A 20,110-nucleotide genomic window follows, 5' to 3' on the forward strand; every position below is an offset into this window, starting at 1 on the left:
AATTCATTTTACCTATTTTTGAATTTCATAAAAATGAAATTGCACAGTATGTATTCTTGTCTGGATTTTTTCACTCAACGTATTTTTGAGATTCGCTGTGTTACATGTATCATTGAATTATACCTTTCTATTGCCGATGAGTCGGAATTGACTCAATGGCAGCGGGTTTGGTTTTGGGTTTTTTTTTTTAGTACTTCATTGCCTGTTCCTTTTCTATCAGGTTAACAAAAGCTTTCTCAATAAATATCTCCTTGTTTCTCATGGGTCATACCTGGTCATGTGGCTACTCCTAGCAAGGCAGGCTAGAAAACTAATTGTCTCTCTAGCTTCTATCACGGGAGGTTGCAAAGGAGAATCAGGTTGGGAATGGCTTCTAACGGCACCACCAAAGTGATTTTAAGGTTTTAATTTTAAAGACTAGATTTAATTTTTTTTAATTAAAAGATGCTATATATATATTTTTTATGTTACTATTTGAAATGCACACTTGCATGTTTCAGGGAAATGTAAGTTTAACTGGAAAGAAGCCAGTGAAATTTTAAGAGAAATTGTGAAGGAATAGCTTAAGAAAATACTCTTAAAATACAATTAAACATCAAAAAACAAAAAGTACATATGTAAAATTTTGAAATGTGCGATTGTAATATTAAAAAATTATATTCTCCAGAACTGCATTGTCCAATATGGTAGCTACTAGCCACATGTGGCTATTAAAATTAAAATTAAATAGAATTAAAAATTCAGCCCCGAAGTTGCACTAGGCAACTAGTGGCGGGTGGCTACTATACTAGACACACAGGTACAAAACATTTCTTCCACCATTGCAGAAAGTTCTATTGCCTAGCATTGCCCTAGAAAGGTAGGGGGAGAGCGGAAAAGATAAATTTTCATCATTAGAATACAATATTAATTGAGTTGGGGAACTATCAGAGCATGGTGGGTAGTTTTATTACAGAAAGCTTTAGTAAATATTTAAGTAAATATTAAGCAAGAGAGGGAGAGATAGAAGAAAAATATTCATTTTTTCTTTCAGTATAAATTTGTTGATTACTTACCATTGACTTTTGGGATTCAGTAATGAACAACATAGACAAAGTCACTGCTTTCAGGGAGCTTCTGGCATGGGATAGGGGAGAGACATAAAATAAACAAATGATGTCAGGTAGAGACAAGTCCTATGAAATATTATTGCATATGGTGGGGGTTAAGAAGATAATATGCCCAATGGATTAAATATCATGAATTGGGCTTCCCAAGGAAACCAGTTAGAAAAAATAGGAGGGGGTTTCAGAGAGTAGGATACTTTATTTGAGACTACTAATGGGGTATAGGAGGAGCCCTGGTGGTGCAGTGATTAAGCGCTCAGGTGCTAACTGAATGGTCAGCAGTTTGAACACACAAGCCAGCTGCTCCATGGGAGAAAAATGTGGAAGTCTGCTTCCGTAAAGATTTATAGCTTTGGAAACCCTATGGGGCAGTTCTACTCTGACTTATAGGGTCACTATAAGTCAGAATTCAACCTGACAGCAGTGGGTTTTAATGGGCTATAAATATCAGTCATGACAAAGTCTACAATGTAACAATAGAAAAGGCTGACTGAGGTCAGATGGAGGACTAGATCATTGGAAGATAGGAGGTTAAGTAACTGAGAGGTCTGTGTACCGGAGGGATCATCTACATGAATTGAAATCAAGAATTATGACAGGAAGTATAGAAGAATCAATGAGGTCAATAAGGGCAGGTCTAAAATCTTCAAGGAATGAGGGCGGTACGTAGGTGGGACAGTTTTATGGCACAGACTTCAAAGGTCTCATGGTCTAGGATGTAGCAAAGAGCAAGAAGACTCTTACCCCACTCTAAGTCTATTAGTACAAAGGATTTGGGGGAGAAACAGCCCCCGCTCAAGAGGACTGCAAGGAAATCAGTGTACTAGAGGAGAGCCCAGGTTCACCAAATCAAGAGGGTAAAGGTAAAGATCAGAGAAGAGGTTGCAGATATTCAGTATTTTGCTATGACTGTAAATTCTATACGGCATATTGGAAAGGTTTCATTTCAGAGATGAAAGAGAAATGGAGGAAGCATAAGACGGGGGTTGTTTTACAGAAAATGTGGAAGGTTCTCTTGAGTTTTAGTTATGTAAACAAAAAAGAAGAAAAGAAAATGGAAAATTGAAGCAATTAGCTGGATGATTCAGTTGTTCTGCTTTTCTAGATTAATGTATTAATTCTTAATTTGTATTGTGCAGACATATCTTATATAAATCATCAAAGATGAAACATGAGATTAAAGGGGTCAAAACTATATAAGGCTCTGTGGAGTCATTATTTCCACTACTTTTTCTAGTTCCTAGTTCCTGCAGTGGTTCTTTATAACAGTTCAGATTAAAATACCTGGAACAGAAATTATCACAAAAAAAATTAGTGAAAATCAATTCATGTTTTTCATTAACTGAACAGGTAATAGGGTGAAAAACAGTCATGGAAAGTGCTGAGAATAGAGTTCATGATCCCAGTTCCTCAGCAATCTTACAATGGTTTTTAAATCTATTGATAAATGTTGCCCAGATCCATTATTTCGTTAGAGTTTGCAAAATGATTATTTTCTAATTCTATCATTCATTCTGAATTTTTCTTTCCTCAGCTTGTTTATATCCCCACCTTGGTGTATAGTGGAGTTTGTTGCAAATTTTTCTGTGGGGTTTTTGTTTGTTTGATTTTTTTAGGAATTACTTTATAGCGACCCTATAGGACAGAGTACAACTGCCCCATGGGGCTTCCAAGGAGCCCCTGGTAGATTCGAACTGCCAGCATTTGGGTTAGCAGCTATAGTACTTAACTACTGCACCACCACGGTTTCCTTTTTTTGTTTACACTTTATTTTTAAATTATGAAAAAACATAGCATTTAGGTATATTCAGAAAAGTCTATCTTTATGTCCCTTTCTCCTCCATTCTCTCCTCCCCCTCCATCTATAGATAACCAATTTTTTAAGTGTTTGGTTTATACTTGCATTATTTCTTTCTGAAAATGTAAACAAATACAGACAGACAGACATGCCTACACCCTTTTTTTTTTTTTTACATGAAAGCTGGCACACTGTGAACACTGTTCTGTACCTTGCTTATTTCACTCAATAATAATACATCCTGGAGATAGTGCCATTTCAGGATACAGAGATTGTCTTGCTTCTTTTTCTCAGCCCTAAAGTGCTCCATGTGTGGATCTACCACTGTTCATTCAAGCAATCCTCTTATTGATGGACATTTGCCTTCTTTCCAGCCATTAAACACAATGCTTCAATGAATAGCCTTGTGTATACATCACTGTATTTCTGCTAGTTTATTTTTAGGGTACATTCCTAAAAATGGCATTACTGGATCAAAGAGTAAATACATATATAATCTTGATAGTTTTTGACAAATTTCCCCTGACAGGAATTGTGCCATTTTGCATTTCTATCAGCAACTTGTAAGAGTAGCTATTCCCCACAGCCTTGCCAACATGTATGTTGTCAAACTTGTGGATTTTTGCCAACCTGGGAGGTATGGAATGGTATCTGAGTGAAGTTTTAATTTGCATTTGTCTTATTATGAGCTGGGCCCATTATTTTTTCCTATATTAAAGTAATATTTACGTTTTTTTCTGAAAACACTTGTTAATACCTTTTGACTGTGTTTCTAACCTTGATTAATTGAAGATGGTCTTCCCCTACTAAGAATTGTATCAAATATACATTTCCCCAAATTTAAATTCTATAACAAAAACTATGACTAAAAAGGTAAAAAAGAAATTATAAGTTCATATCTGTTTGGCACATATTTGGCAGATAATTGCTTATAGAACAGAATCTCTGTCTTCAGACCTCCTGCATCACTGTCACCTAGCCTACTTGTTAAATGTACAGATTCTTGTGTCCTGTTCTAAGACCACCTGACCTGGAAATTTAGGGTTTCCAAGGAGCAGCTGCTGGATTTGAACCTTTTGGTTAGCAGCCAAGCTCTTAACCAACTGCACCACCAGGGCTCCAAGCATTCCGTATAATTCATATGTGCATTAAAGCTTTCGAACCAATGTAGTAAAAGGTTTGAAATCACGATATCAACTAACTTAATCCAGAACTGAGATATTAACAAAACAAAATGTCTAGGTTTTTTTTTTTTAAAGACCTACTATAAAAATGTTTAAAATACAGAAAGGGCCACATAAACCAGAGACTACACCACCAGGAGACCAGAAGAACTAGATGGTGCCCAGCTACCACCAATGACTGCCCTGACAGAGAACACAACAGAGAATCCCTGATGTAGCAGGAGAACAGTGGGATGCAGACCTCAAATTTTCATAAAAAGACCAAACTTAATGATCTGACTGAGAGCAGAGGGACCCCAGAGGTCATGGTCACTGGACCTTCTGTTAGCCCAAAACTGGAACCATTCCCAAAGCCAACTCTTCAGACAGGGATTGGACTAGACTATAAGACAGAAATTGATACTGGTGAAGAATGACCTTCTTGGCTCGAGTAGACACATGAGACTATGTGGGCAACTCCTGTCTGGAGGTGAGATGAGAAGACAGAGGGGGACAGGAGCTGGTTGGATGGACACAGGGAATACAGGGTAGAGAGGAGGAGTGTGCTGTCTCATTAGGGTGAGAGCAGCTAAAAGTACATACATAGCAAGGTGCATATAAATTTTTGTACGAGAAACTGACTTGATTTGTAAACTTTCACTTAAAGCACAATAAAAAAAATCTAAAGATAAAAGTTACAATTACCCCTATAAAGGAAATCAGCAAAATTTACAACTCTTAAGTGTAATTCTATCCTTAGACTTTGTAATTCTCTATTCTAAATTAGTAATTTAGAAATATTTTCTTTAAAATTAAAATTGAATTTTAGATTCAAAAAGTAGTGCTATGTCACTTCTTAGTTTGTCAGTATGGGTGCCAGATTCAACTCATTTTAACACATTAGCTTTTTCGGCATTTAGGGTTCTTTTGGTAAATCTTTGCTTCAGAGTTGTAGATTGTATTCTAGCCATTGGATTAGAAAGAGAGGTTTATGATGATGATTATCGCCTGATAACTTTCTCTAAGAAAATCTCTCGTGAGGTTTTATAGACTTCTAAACACACGTACATCATCGATCAGTTTGTCATACAGTAGTGGCTTGTGCATTGCTACGAGGCTGGAAGATATATCACTGGTATTCCAGATATCAGCAGGGTCACCCATGGTGGACAGGTTTCAGCTGAGCTTCCAGACTAAGACAGACTAGGAAGAAGGCCCTGGAGATCTACTTATAAAAAAATTGGCCAGTGAAAAACTTATGAATAGCAGCAGAACATTGTCTGGTATAGTACCAGAAGATGAGTTCCTCAGATTGCAAGGCACTCACAATACAACTGGGGAAAAGCTGCCTCCTCAAAGTAGAGGTGACCTTAATGACATGGATAGAGAAAAGCTTTTGGGATCTTTATTTGCTGATGTGGCATGATTCAAAATGAGAAGAAACAGCTGCAAATATCTATCAATAATCAGAATGTGGAATGTATCAAGTGTGAAACTAGGAAAATTGGAAGTCATCAAAAATGACATGGAATGCATAGAGATAAATATCCTAGGTATTAGTGACCTGAAATGGACTGGTATTGGCCATTTTGAGTCAGATAATCGTATGGTTCACTATGCTGGGAATGACAAATTGAAGAGGAATGGCGTCATATTCATCATTAGAAAAAGAACATTTCAAGATCTATACTGAAGTACCACACTGTCAGTGATAGTACAATATCCATACACCTACAAGGAAGACCATTTAATACGAATCTTATTCAAATTTATCCACCAATCACTAATACCAAAGATGAAGAAATTTTTACCGACTTGTGCAGTCTGAAATTGATCAAACGTGCAATCAGTATGCATTGATAATTATTGGTTATTGGAATGCAAAAGTTGGAAACAAGGAAGAAGGATTAGTAGGTGGAAAATATGGCCTTGGTGATAAAAATGATACCAAGGATCATGTGATACAATTTCGCAAGATGAACTTCATTGCAAATATCTTTTTTTAACAACATAAATGGTGACTACACACACAGACCTCGCCAGATAGAATACATAGGGATAAAATCTACTACATCTGTTGAAAGAAACAACAGAAAATCTCAATATCAACAGTCTGAACAAGGACAGGGACCGACTGAGGAAGAGACCATCAGTTGTTCATATGCAAGTTCAGGTTGAAGCTGAAGAAAATTAAAAGGAGTCCACGAGAGCCGAAGTAATACCTTAAGCATATCCCACCTGAATTGGGAGACCATCTCAAGAATACATTTGATGCATTGACCAAACACCAGATGAGTTGTGGGTTGACATCAAGGACATCATACATGAAGAAAGCAAGAAGTCATTAAAAAGACAGGAAAGAAAGAAAAGACCAAAAAGGATGTCAGAAGATATTCTGAAACTTCCTGTTGAATGTAGAGCTAATTAATGCAAAGGAAGAAATGATCATGTAAAAGATCTGAATGAAAGATTTCAAAGGGTGGCTCAAAAGACAAAGTATTATAATGACATGTGCAAAGAACTGGGGTTAGAAAACGAAAAGGGAGGAACACGCTCAGCATTTCTCAAGCTGAAAGAACTGAAGGAAAAATTCAAGTTGCAATTTTGAAAGATTCTGTGGGCAAAATATTGAATGACACAAAGCCAAAAAAGCAAACCCATTGCCATTAAGTTGATTCTGACTCATAGCAACCATATAGGACAGAGGAGAATTGCCCCATAGGGTTTCCAAGAAGCAGCTTGTGGATTTGAACTGTCAACCTTTTGGTCAGCAGCCAAGCTCTTAACCACTGCGCCACCAGGGCTCCTGAATGATACAGGAAGCACCAAAATAAGATGGAAGGAATACACAGAGTCACTGTACCAAAAAGAATTGATCGACATACAACTATTGGTCAACCTTTCAGGAGGTAGCATATGATCGAAAACCGATGGTACTAAAAGCAGCAGCCCAAGCTGCACTGAAACCATTGGCAAAAAACAAGGATCAAGGAATTGATGGAATACCAACAGACGGATGCAATGCTGGAAGCACTCTCTTGTCTATGCCAGGATATTTGGAAGTCAGCTACCTCGCCAACCGATTGGAAGAGATCCATATTTGTGCCCATTCCAAAGACAGGTGATCCAACAGAAACATTTGCAGCTGTACATCAACAAGGACCTGCTAGAAATTCTAGCCCAATTCAGAAGAGGACCCAGAACAAGGGATATCATTGCTGATGTCAGATGAATCTTGGCTGAAAACAGGGAATACCAGAAAGATGTTTACTTGTGTTTTATTGACTATGCAAAGACATACAACTGTGTTGATCATAACAAATTATGGATAACATTGTGAAGAATGAGAATTCCAGAATACTTAATTGTGCTCATGCAGAACCTGTACATAGACCAAGAGGCATTTGTTGGGGATACTGCATGGTTTAAAATCAGGAAAGGTGTATGTCAGGGCTCTGTCCTTATACCACATTTATTCGATCTGTATGCTGAGCAAATAATACGAGACACTAGACTATATGAAGAAGATCATGGCATCAGGATGGGAGGAAGACTTATCAACAACCTGCGATATCCAGATGACACAACCTTGCCTACTGAAAGCAAAGAGGACTTGAAGCAATTACTGATGAAGATCAAAGAATATAGCCTTCGGTATGGATTACACATCAACATAAAGAAAACAAAAATCCTCACAACTGAACCAGTAAGCAAAACCACGATAAATGGAGAAAAGATTGAAGTTGTTAAGGATTTCATTTTGCTTGGATCCACAATCAACACCCACGGAAGCAGCAGTCAGGACATCAAAGTACAAATTGCATTGGGCAAATCTGCTGCAAAAGACCTCTTTAAAGTGTTGAAAAGCAAAGAATGTCAAGGTGAGGCCTAAGGTGTGCCTGACCCAAGCCATGATATTTTCAATTGCCTCATATGCATGAGAAAGTTGTACAATGAATAAGGAAGACCCAAGAAGAATTGATGCCTTTGAATTATGGTGTTGGTGAAGAATATTGAATATATCATGGAGTTCCAAAAGAATGAACAAATCTGTCTTGGAAGAAATATAGCCAGAGTGCTCCTTGGAAGGAGGATGATGAGACTTAGTCTCACGTACTTTGGACATGTTATCAGGAAGGATCAGTCCCTGGCGAAGGATATCATGCTTGGTAAAGTAGAGGGTCAGTGAAAAAGAGGAAGACCCTCAATGAGATGGATTGACACAGTGGCTGCAACAGGCTGAAGCATAACAAGCATCAGGCAGTGTTTTGTTCTGTTGTACATAGAGTGGCTATGAGTCAGAACCAACTGGACAGCACCTAACAAGAACAACAACAATCTTTACGGAAGCCGACTGCCCCATCTTTCTCTCACAGAGCGCCTGGCAGGTTTGAACCACCAACCCTTTCAGTTAGCAGCACAGCGATTTATTCACTATGCCTCCAGGGCTCCAGGAACTCAAGGCGATTTCCTTAAAAAAGGGTTGTAAGCATAGTGGGTACTTAAAGTTTCACAGACTCTTGGCTGAAACAGAAGAGACACTTAAGGATTAATTACTTGATATTTCTTTTCATATTTAAACTAAATGTATTTTTACTGTAAACACTATATGGACCCTTGATACAACTCTTTTGGGGGCTCACTTAGTTTACATTCCATGACTGTTTGGCAATATGAAAATCCTTCAAGGTGATGTCAGTATATATTTTATTACTCAGTAATCCAGTGCAGTGTCTTGAATTACAGGTTTATAATTCCTTATCATGATAATAGTAACATCTTAGATTTTTTTAACAGTTCATTAGATTATAAGCCACTTCAAATGTGTACTAGTTTCCTAAGTCATGAATTACATTTTCAAAAAATGTTATTGTGGCAAAATACGTATAACAAGTTTGTCATTTTAACCATTTGTAAGTGGACAATTCAGTGACATTACATTCAATATGTTGTGCTACCTTCACCACTTGCCGTTTCCAAAATTTTTTCAGCACACTAAAGAGAAACTTGTAAACCCTGGTGGCGTAGTGGTTAAGAGCTATGGGTGCTAACCAAAAGGTCAGCAGTTCAAATCCACCAGGTAGTCCTTGGAAATCCTATGGGGCATTTCTACTCTGTCCTATAGGGTCACTATGAATTGGAATTGACTAGACGGCAATGGGTTCGTGTTTTTTTTTTTTTTTTTTTTTGGTTTTAAAGAGAAACTCAGTACCTCTTCAGCAATAACTGACTCCTATTCCCTCCAGAACAGGCAAATTTCTATGCATTTGCCTATTCTGGATTTTTCATATAAGTGGGATCAGAGAATAATTTGTCCTTTTGTGTCTGACTTATTTCACTCAGTATAATGTTTTCAAGGTTCATCCATGTCAGAACTTCATTTCTCTTTATGACTGAATAATATTCCATGGCATGTAGGTATATATCACATATTGTTTAATGGACACTTGGGTTGTTCCTACCTATGCATTATTTTTTGAAATCTTAACACCAACAAATTTGTCATAAGTGTTATTTAACACATTCTGTTTTTGTATGCATATTTTTATTCTAGTACTCATTTTGTTTGGAAAGCAGTTTAGTAAAATGGAGTAAGACTTGAGTCAGGAAGTCTGGATCTTAATCCAGCCAGGACTTTTGCTACCCAACCATGGGAAGTCAAGCAAGTCATTTTAAATGATTAAAATGACCATTCAGGCCTTCATAAAATATGGAAGAAAAATCACTATGCTCCCTCCTATTTTCTTTATTTATATACCATTGGTGCCCTGGTGGTGCAGTCATTAAAGAGCTAGGCTCCTTACCAAAAGTTTGGCAGTTCAAATCCACCAGCTGTTCCTTGGAAACCCTATGGGGCAGTCCTACTCTGTCCTGTAGGGTCACTATAAGTCAAAATTTATTCAGCAGCAACAGGTTGGATTTTACATACCATTCACCTATATTGTTGTTCTTAGGTGTCATCAAGTTGGTTTTGATTCATAGTGACTCCAGATGACAGAGTAGAACTGCCCCATAGGGTTTCCTAATCTGTAATTTTTTTTCTTTTTACTGGAGGATCCCTGGTGGTGCAATGGTTAAGTGCTCAGCTGTTAACTGAAGGGTTCTTGGTTTGAACCTTGGAACCGCTCCTTGGGAGAAAGAAGTGACGATCTGCAGTGGTAAAGATTGCAGCCTTGGAAAACCTATGGGGCATTTCTACATGGTTCTATGTTGTTGTTGTTGTTAGGTGCTGTTGAGATGGTTCCGACTCATAGTGACTCTATGTACCACAGAGGAAAACACTGCCCAATCCTGTGCCATGCTCACAATCCTTATGCTTGAGCCCATTGTTGCAGCCACTGTGTCAACCCATTTCACTGAGGGTGTTCCTCCTTACCACTGACCTTGTACTTTACCAACCATTGTGTCCTTCTCCAGGGACTGATCCCTCCTGATAACATGTTCAAAGTACGTAAGATGCAGTCTCGCCATCCTTCCTTCTAAGGAGCATTCTGGTTGTACTTCTTCCAAGACAGATATGTTCATTCTTTTGGCAGTCCATGGTATATTCTGTATTCTTCGCCAACAACATAATTCAAAGGTGTCAGTTCTTCGGCCATCTTTATTCATTGTCCAGCTTTCACATGTGTATGATGCGATTGAAAATACCATGGCTTGGGTCAGGCACACCTTAGTCTTCAAGGTGACATCTTTGCTCTTCAAAACTTTAAAGAGGTCCTTTGCAGCAGATCTGCCCAATGCAATGTGTCTTTTGATTACTTGACTGCTGCTTCCATGGCTGTTGATTGTGGATCCAAGTAAAATGAAATCCTTGACAACTTCAATCTTCTCTCCATTTATCATGACGTTGCTTGTTGGTCCAATTTTTGTTTTCTTTATGTTAAGGATTTTTGTTTTCTTTATGTTGAGGTGCAATCCATACTGAAGGCTGTGGTCTTCGCTCTTCACCATCAAGTGCTTCAAGTCCTCTTCACTTTCAGCGAGTAAGATTGTGTTATCTGCATATTGGAGGTTGTTAATGAATTTTCCACTAATCCTGATCCCCTGTTCTTCTACATACAGTCCAGTTTCTTGTATTATTTACTCAGCATACAGATTGAATAGGTACAGTGAAAGGATACAACCGCCAGGGCTATCACCACTTTTCCTCCGGGGATTTTCAGCGTTTATCAGTTTCACCCTGGTGGCACAGTGGTTGAGTGCTAGGGCTGCTAACAAAAAGATCAGTTGTTCTAATTCACCAGGCGCTCCTTGGAAACTCTATGGGGTGCAGTCCTATTCTGTCCTGTAGGGTCTCTATGAGTCGGAATGGACTTGACGGCAACGGGTTTTAAAAGCGACCACTGAGTCCGTAGGACGGCGAATGGGGGCCGGGCTGGGTACCCTCTGTCAGACCTCGTCCTCACCCCACCCACCCCCAACCCCGCCGCAACCTGGGAGCCGTTCATCCCTGGTGAGGACCAGGAAGGTCTAGGGTCGGGAGGGCGCCGTCTCCCGCCCGCCCCTCGCCGGTAGGTGGCGGGGGTTGCCGGCCGGGGTCGCTCCCAGGGCGGCGCGCGGCTCAGGGCCGCGGGCGCACCTGCCTGGTGCGGCGAGGCTCGCGGCGGCTGCGCGGACTGACGTGCCCCCCCTCCCGCCCGGCCGCGTGTTTACGTGGAGACGAAGATGGCGGCGGTGGTGACGGCGCTGCCCGTGCGGTCGAGGACTACCCACCAGTGAGCGCGGAGACTTGTTCGACTCGGGGCGGGGAGCGCTGGGCCCGGCCCTGCTCCTTGGGCCCCGGAGCTGGCCGGGACCTCCGTCTGAATCGACCTTTCCTTTCTACCCTCGATCCCTTTCCCGTCTTCCCCCACCCTTCTCCGCAGAGGCCATGGAGGACGACGAGAGACAGAAGAAGCTGGAGGCCGGCAAAGCGAAGGTAGGAAAGCCGGGCGCAGCCGGGCCCGCGGTGGGAGGCGGCGCCTGGAAAGGGGTGGTGGAGGGGAGCCTGGGAAGCGGAGATCGCAGCAGCCCCAGTGCGCTCGCTGCCTGGGAGGAAGGTGCTGCAGGGTCTTTATTTCCCCCCGCCACCCTCTCCCCTTTTTCCACAGGAGAAAAAAGCCCTGTGCTACCATCTAGCAAATTAAAAAAAATGCTTCCGTAATGATTGGATCGTGTGGCTCTTTCTCGTGAATGCGCAAATGAAACGCCTCTTTTACTATATTGCTATTAGCTAGTATGTATTGCCTCTAAATCTCCAGCTTTTCACTCTTTTAGGTTGTTTTCTGGGTGGTGCAGGCATTGTGCTTTTCTGGGTGGGGATTTGGGGCTTTATTCGGTGGGGGATTTGTGCGCTGATCATCAGCTTGGCTTCTTTAGGTGGCACGCTGGCACTCTTGGGTGTGTGTGATTGGCCTGTGACAGCTGCCACAGCAGTGGCTTGAGGGTGCCACAAGTGCCAGCTGTGAACTTCGCTTTAGGGGCGTTTTTAGAAGCGTGCTTTATATGTTTGCGTTTGGAGGTCTTTGTCATGGCATGCGCTTTTGTATTGTGTGGAATGTTAATGCAGTCTGTGAATGGAAAGATTCCATATCCTCAGCAATAGCTATAGAATTCCTGCTTTAAATACTGTTTTAACGGTTTGTTGTGTTTGTCTGGGTGAGTCGCGATTGTGTGTGTGTGTATGCATGTATGAAAAAGCCTGTAAAGAACACAGTATAAAACTATAAATATATCACTCATTGGGCATCATGAAAAAATTGACATAGACAAAATAGAAATTAAATAGCATTTTTCTTTAAAAAATTACATGTTTGAGCATATCATTTGTCCTCAAAGGTCCTCTTCTCCCTACAATGGAGCTACCTTTTATAGATTGTTTTAACTGTCTTATTGGAGGTAATTGTTAGCAATCATGATTGAACCACAGTTAAATTATAACATAGTTGGCTGTTTTTTGTTTCTTCCTTCTCTTCTCCAAATAGACAAACAAAGGAAACCTGGTCAATGGTTTTGGTAATCAATGAAGAACCAATACTGCAGAAATGCATTAGTTAGATGCTCAGCCAAATTTGTTAATGAATAAGTATGTGAGCTAACTTCCTATCACTACAATATAGTTCACTTTTTCACATGTTCACTCTAAGGTCAAGGCTTAAGGAGCTATGGTGGCACAGTGGTTCGGCTGCCAACGGAAAGGTCCCTGTTCCAATGCACAGGCCCCTCTGCAGGAGAAAGATGTGGCAGTCAGTCAGCTTCTGTGAAGAGTTACAGCTTGGTGAAGCTACTTGCAGAGATCACTTTTCAGCCAAATAATAGACAGGCCTGTAAAATAAACAGTTAACACCTGTGAGGAATGTGCTCCTTAGAACAACCAACTATATGAGACTAAAAAGAGCAGCATTTGCCCAAAAGCAAAGAAGGGGAGGCGGGAAGGGGCAGGGAAGCCCAACGCATGGAAACAGGAATCCAGGGTGGAAATGGGGAGAGTACTGACACATTGTGGGCATTGCAACCAAAGTCACAGAACAATTAATGTGTGGATTATTGAGTGGGAAACTAGTTTACTATGTAGACTTTCACCTAAAGCACAATAAATTTATTTATTTTTTTTTTTAATTTAGAGCTTAGAAACCCTATGGGGCAGTTCTACTCTGTCCTGTGGCATTGGGTTTGGTTTTTTGGTTAAGGTCAAGGTTTAAGTGCTTATAGGTATATGAGTAGATTATTATTTTAGAATCTATAAATGGAGGGAAAGAGGAATCAGGTCATCTCCAGAAGCCCAAAGTTGATTATATTTGTAAGCAACCTGAGGATCTGAGCAAGCTCTATGCACCCAAGGAAGTGGGACTTAAGTGCGTGCCCCCTTCCAAAAGCGTTGAAGTTCTATTTAGACTTAATTATTGAATCTTGTCTTTTACCTCAGAATTTTTACTGTCTGCCCCCAGAATTATCTTTTCTAATATATGTGAAGCAGTCCTATACAACATAGTTTACTTTGGACAAAAACATCTCAAAATAGAGGACTTATAGTATGGTTGATTTGGCAAAATAGAATTCTAGTTTCTGTGTATACGTGTGTTGTCTTTCAAAATTCTATCTATTGGAGTAAAAATCTTTATATTTCAACTTTAGTTTTTACTGTACAAGGTTATCTTTTTGAGTTGAGCCCAATATTTCTGTTGAGAAGTAGATCTGTGAAACTTGTCAGGCAAGGTATGTTTGCAACATGAGCTTTACAATATAAAAACACTGGAAGCAACCTTCAAAGACAACATTAGGAGATTTTCTAAGTTATTTATAAATGCAGTGGGATAGCTTGTAGCTTTAAAATATTATGAAGACTGGAACATGGAAAATAGAGTGAAAACAGCATTATCAAAAATAGTGTATACATTAGTATTTTAATTATATAATAATGTGTGCTTGCAGATTAGGACCAAAAGACTCTTTTATAAAGGAAAAGCAAATCAGCAAATGTTGAAGTCCTGTCTTATACCAAGGGATGGAAATAGAGAGGTGGCGACACGGTCCCTGCTCTCAAGAGACTTACAGTTTAGCGGGAGAGACAGACCTTGTGTAATAAGTACAATGACAGAAAAGGTGCATTAGGATTTTGGGTTATTTTTTTCATTTGTGAGAATGTGTTAAATGCCGCTACCTCATCTTTAAGAATATTTTACAAAGAAGACTCTTACGCTGTCAAGTAATATAGCCTAGCACAACGCTTGTCAGAGGAGCCTGGGTGGTGCAAACTGTTTGCAGTCAGGTGCTAACGTAATAGTTGGCTGTTTGAACCCCCCCAGCAGCTCCAGGGAAGAAAGGGTTGGCAAACTGCATCCATAAAAACTACAACCGAGAAAATCCTGTGGAACAATTCTACTGTGTAGCACATGGAGTCTTCATGAGTTGGGGGCCGAGCCCACAGCAGCTAACACCAACAACTCAATAAATATTTGCTTAATGAATGAACGAGCAGAATGATTCATGAGTTGTCATTACTTTTTTACTTTGCTAGCATGATTGTAGTGCCACTTTCCTACCGTGCTTGTAATTTAATGGCAGTATTCCAGAGTTCTCTTAATCAGAAACCTCTTCTTCCTAGTAATAGAAACCACTTAAAATGATCATTTTCCAAAAGTTGGGATTCTGTGTTACTGGACATTTATAGGTCTCCTTTCTGTTTTTGTAGTTCTTATTCTTCTTTCATTGCTGTCAGTTCTCATTGTTATGGACACGCTCACCTTGCCTTGCTCCTTTTCATCTGCCTCTTTCCCTAATTTGCTGTTCGAGATTTATGTGATTGAGAATCCAGGTTACTAGTTTGTAAAAATCAAGGGCTGATGGAACTTGGTGCATGGGCTTTTTAACAGTTCAGTTTATTTTTCTGTTGCTTGGAGAGTTGTGGTTTACTATTGGGTCCTCAGCTATGTCCTGAGTATGGATGTTGCAAGAAGCCTGCCCTTGGAGTTGTGAGACATTAGTACATTATTAGGTAAATATTTTGAGAGCTGGACTGACCCCATTTACAACATGCTGACCAGGATGGCACTAACATAGTCTGTCATTGTGTTGAGCCAAATTATTCTAACTCCACTTCAAATGACTTCATTTTCCCAAGTAAAATTTACTCACTGCCATTGATTCGATTCTGGTTCATAGCAACCCTATAGGCTTTCCAAGGCCGTAAATCTTTACAGAAGCAGACCACCACATCTTTCTCCCGTGGAGCCGCTGGTGGTTTCGAAAAGCCGACCTTTCAGTTAGCAGTCCAACACTTTAACCATTGCACCACCAGGGCTCCAAATTTATTTACAACATTATATTAAGAAGAAAAAGTATGGTAATATTAGTGACCGAAATTAAATTGAGGACAGTTGTGCATTTAGTATAAAACTTTAACTCCTGTAAATTTGCATCAAGTATACTTTTTAAAGTTCTATTAATGTAGCTGAAATAATGAAACCAAAGTTTTGCACCAAGTGTTCAGTGTTTTATATAATTGTCATTGTTTGTTCAATAATTATTAAGAATAATTTAAAATATTGCCTATTGTATTCAGTAACTTGGTAATTATATGATTTTTGATTGTTTAATGAGTGTTTTCAATTTGAAGATTAGTGATAATTGTATGCAAAAAAGGACAGGGTTCTGTACAAGCTGTATATTAGTTTATCAGTGCCAGGAGTTTTCAATTAATGATTCCAACTTGATGACAAATTTAGTTATAATGTTAATTGTTATTTGCATATTTCAGACATCCTACACTACCACTAAGAAAGTTCTCCCCCTCTGTGTATCTTTTAAACTTACTAGTTTTTTATACTTATGTTTGACATAGCTTACTTAGCTTTCAGGCTGGTGCAGCAGTTTGATAACTTGATCAATATTTATTGCAACAGTGTTTCATTGCTCATGATTTAAAACTACATCTTCTTGCTTTGCTGGAAAAAATATGGTTCCTTGATTATGAGCTTTAGGAGGATACTATAGAGGAAAGAATGGGCAGGACAGGCTCCTCAAAGTATATTAAAAAAAAAACAAAAAACCTGTTGCTGTCAGGTTGATTCTGACTCATAGCGACCCTATAGGACAGAGTAGAACTGCCCCTTACGGTTCCCAAGGATTGCCTGGTAGATTCGAATTGCTGACCTTTTGATTAGCAGCTGTAGCTCTGAACCACTACGCCACCAGGGTATGATATATATAGTATTACAAAAAGATCTTTGAGAAGAATCCAGGAACTTCCAGAGACAGGGCCAGAGAAGTGATTGGGATAAAAGACCCGTAAGATTCAGTGAAGAAAGACTTAACAAGGAGATCTCTCGTGGCCTCTCAGTGAACGGTAGCACAAAGAAAAGAGGACGTGAAAAACATACATCCAGGTGCTCTGAATATGATAAGATTGGGGGAAAAATGGTTTTAAGCAAAAGCACTTATTTTTATAAAAGATTTGTGGGGAGAGCTAAAATATGACTGCAAAATTTCTCTTATAGGCTACTGATTACTGAGATGTAAATGAATTTAAATAGAAATATTTAATCATATTTGTCTTCTGGTGTAGAAATTAGCCCCTTTAAAGTTAGCATCCCTTTAAAAACTTGGATTTGGAAACACTACAGAAATTTTGTAAAGGTTATTAAGGTGGTTTTGCATCTCATTTTTTGGCGAATTTATGATACTGCTATTTGGTCTGGTAGAAAAGGCACTAGGTTCAGACTTTGGAGACATTTATTCTTTCATTTGTTCAACATTTTTGAACGCGTACAACTATGCCGCTGTGGACTTTTACTTAGCAAGCATTTATTTAAATTATGACAACTCTGTGCCTCATTGTCTTTAGAGATAATGCTATCACAGTATATAGATCTCACAGGTGTTTTGAAGGACAAATGGAATAATAATTGAGAGCTTTTTGAGTTCTTCTGGTACTAGATATAAAGAAACTGTGATTATTTTTTGACCCGAGCAGATTTCCCTCCTTAGTTAACTTTCAGCAGTGTCGGTTATGTCTTCTGCTTCTGATGTGCACGTTAATTGTTAAGCTCCTCGTAGTTTTTATAGTCTTGACTCCCAAAGATGACCTTAGATAAAAGACTTTGCTTCTCTACTGATAGAATACTAATGCTCAGTCTAAAGTAGGGCTCTATGTCCATACTCCTCAAGGTGTGGTTTATGAAACGCTGGTGGAGGTTGCTTGTTAAAAATTCACGTTTCTGGGCCCCACCCACGCATCTGAATCAGAAACTTTAATAAGCATTTTAGGTGATTATTCCCTAAAGTTTAAGGATTACTACCATAGGCACTAAAAGGACTTTGAACTTAGCATTTAATACTTTTTAGCAGTTAATTGTCGTTTAGCATTGCTAAGTGCTTACAAAGGAGCCCTCGTGGCAAGGCGGTTAAAACATTCAGCTATAACTGAAAAGGTTGGTGGTTTGAACTCCCCAGCTGCTCCGAGGGAGAAAGATGGAGAAAGATGTGGCAGTCTGCTTTCGTAAGGATTTACAGCCCTTGAAACTCTATGGGGCAGTTCTATTCTGTATAGGGTCGCCATGAGTTGGGACCAACTCGATGGCAATGGGTTTTTTTTTTTTTTTCTTTTTAAGTGTATACAAATTATTTCTATTACTAATCACTGCAGCTTTTTTTTTTTTTAAGATACCAAACCAAACCCATCGCTGTCGAGGCGATTCTGACTCATAGCAACCCTACAAGACAGAGTAGAACTACCCCATAAAGTTCCAAGGAGCACTTGGTGGATTTGAACTACCGACCTTTTGGTTAGCAGCTGAACTCTTAACCACTGCGCCACCAGGGTTTCTTTTTTAACCAGTTTCTTACATAAATATAAATATTTATGTGTGTTTATATATATACATGTTATGTATGTATATGTGTGTGTTTGGCTTTGCCAAAATTTAAACTCTTGCTTCCTTTGAGTAATAGATTCTTGGTGAGTTGGAGTGTGATGCTAAGGTTTGATTTCTTTGTGGGCCAGTGAGTCATTCCATCCCATGGCCAGCTGTTCTACAAGTGCATGCCCTTGGTCAGAAAGGGCACCTGTTGTGTTTTTGGCTTGATCATTATCTATTCATTTCCACTGTGGGAAAAAATAACTTAGTCTTTAGTAATGAAAAAGGTCTGTCATTTTATGACTGAACACAATAGACCTGTGCCAAGAATTCACCACTATAGGCTGTTTTTGCTATTATATCGATTCCCCTTTTACTTTCAGTGTTTTGGTGGTAGTGGTCATCAAAATACCTTAGGATATTTAGTGCCAGTCTAGGTACACTGAAACGTTTATAAAGCTTTGTTTGATTTACACGTGGATTTAACACTATTCAGAAATTTAATTTTGTTCCAGAAGTAGTTTTGTTTAGGTTGTTTATTTAAACCTGTAGATTCTTTTGTACTATGTAAAATTTCTTTGTCTTCTTTGTTTATGAACAGTATGTACTGTTTGTTTTCAGTTGCCATCAGGGTTATGATTCCTGTTGTGGTTTTTTGCTCACTGGGATTTTTATGTGGTCCAAAAGTTTCTGTACAAGATGTAAGATTTGTTTTTCCTTAAATCATTCCTGTAAGCCCCCAAAGCTATTATTTTGACTATTCAAAACTACACTATACTATACAAAGTCCTAGTTTGTAGAGATTTGAATTTATAAATTGTTTTGATTGAATTGGTTCTCTGATTTACAGATCTCTGAAAAACTAAAGGGTTATAAAATCTAGGCTCTATTTCTTGATACTGAACATGCTATAAAATTCCTTATTTTTTACTAAGGATATTCGGGCTCTGTGATTAGGGTGTATTTATTCCTCAAGGGTCGCTCAGTTTTACTTAAGTTGGCATTGCCTTGGTAGTTTCCCCAGGGAAGGTAGAGACAGGGACCAATTAAAACTAAAATATTAGTTCTCCATAATGTATACAAATAAAATTTAATCTGCGGAAGTACGTGGAAGAGATGGGGAGAGTAAGGGATCGGCCTGGGTCAGTGATCTCAGCTTCATTCCAACACCATTTATGTTTTATTGACTGTAGATGTGTGTGTTGATTTCTTTAGTACAGTAGATTAGTAGATGTTCTAAAGAACATGGTATTAGAAATTGTGTAAAGACTGCATTAGCAAATATATGAAATAATGGTTTTTGGCTGAAAGTTAATAGAAACACTATTTTCTATTCATAGACCACTTATTGAAAATGTTTATGATGTAAAATATTTTGTATTTGCCAAACTAATATTTTTAATTTGCCTAAGTTCCTTCCATAATGAAAATACATGTGTGAACATTCTTCCTGATTGACTTCCCTTTAACAGGAGCCCTGGTAGCTCAGTGTTTAAGAGTTATGGCTCCTAACCAAAAGGTTGGCAATTCAAATCTACCAGCCACTCTTTGGAAACCCTATAGCGCAGTTCTACTCTGTCCTGTAGGGTCCCTATGAGTCGGAAGTGACTTGATGGCAATGGATTTGGTTTTAGCAGAACTCTCACTTTTCTACTTGAAACATAGAAATTTTTATAATAGAGTTTAAGAAAAATAAAAGATATGAGGTTT

At 39.0% G+C, this 20,110-nt stretch overlaps 1 protein-coding gene across 7 annotated transcripts in view; it reads left to right on the forward strand.

The window, feature by feature from the left end:
• Positions 1-11,721: 11,721 nt before the first annotated feature.
• Positions 11,722-20,110, forward strand: part of AKAP9 (A-kinase anchoring protein 9) — a 157,714-nt gene continuing 149,325 nt past the window's right edge. For all 7 annotated transcript variants that reach the window (XM_049893999.1, XM_049894000.1, XM_049894004.1 and 4 more), the window contains exon 1: positions 11,722-11,985. In XM_049893999.1, the coding sequence (XP_049749956.1) occupies positions 11,938-11,985 (48 nt within the window). In that variant the 5' untranslated portion in view covers positions 11,722-11,937. The remainder of the gene's footprint in view (positions 11,986-20,110) is intronic.

The sequence above is a fragment of the Elephas maximus genome, chromosome 8 (assembly GCF_024166365.1).
Source record: "Elephas maximus indicus isolate mEleMax1 chromosome 8, mEleMax1 primary haplotype, whole genome shotgun sequence".
In the NCBI taxonomy this organism is placed as follows: Eukaryota; Metazoa; Chordata; class Mammalia; order Proboscidea; family Elephantidae; genus Elephas; species Elephas maximus.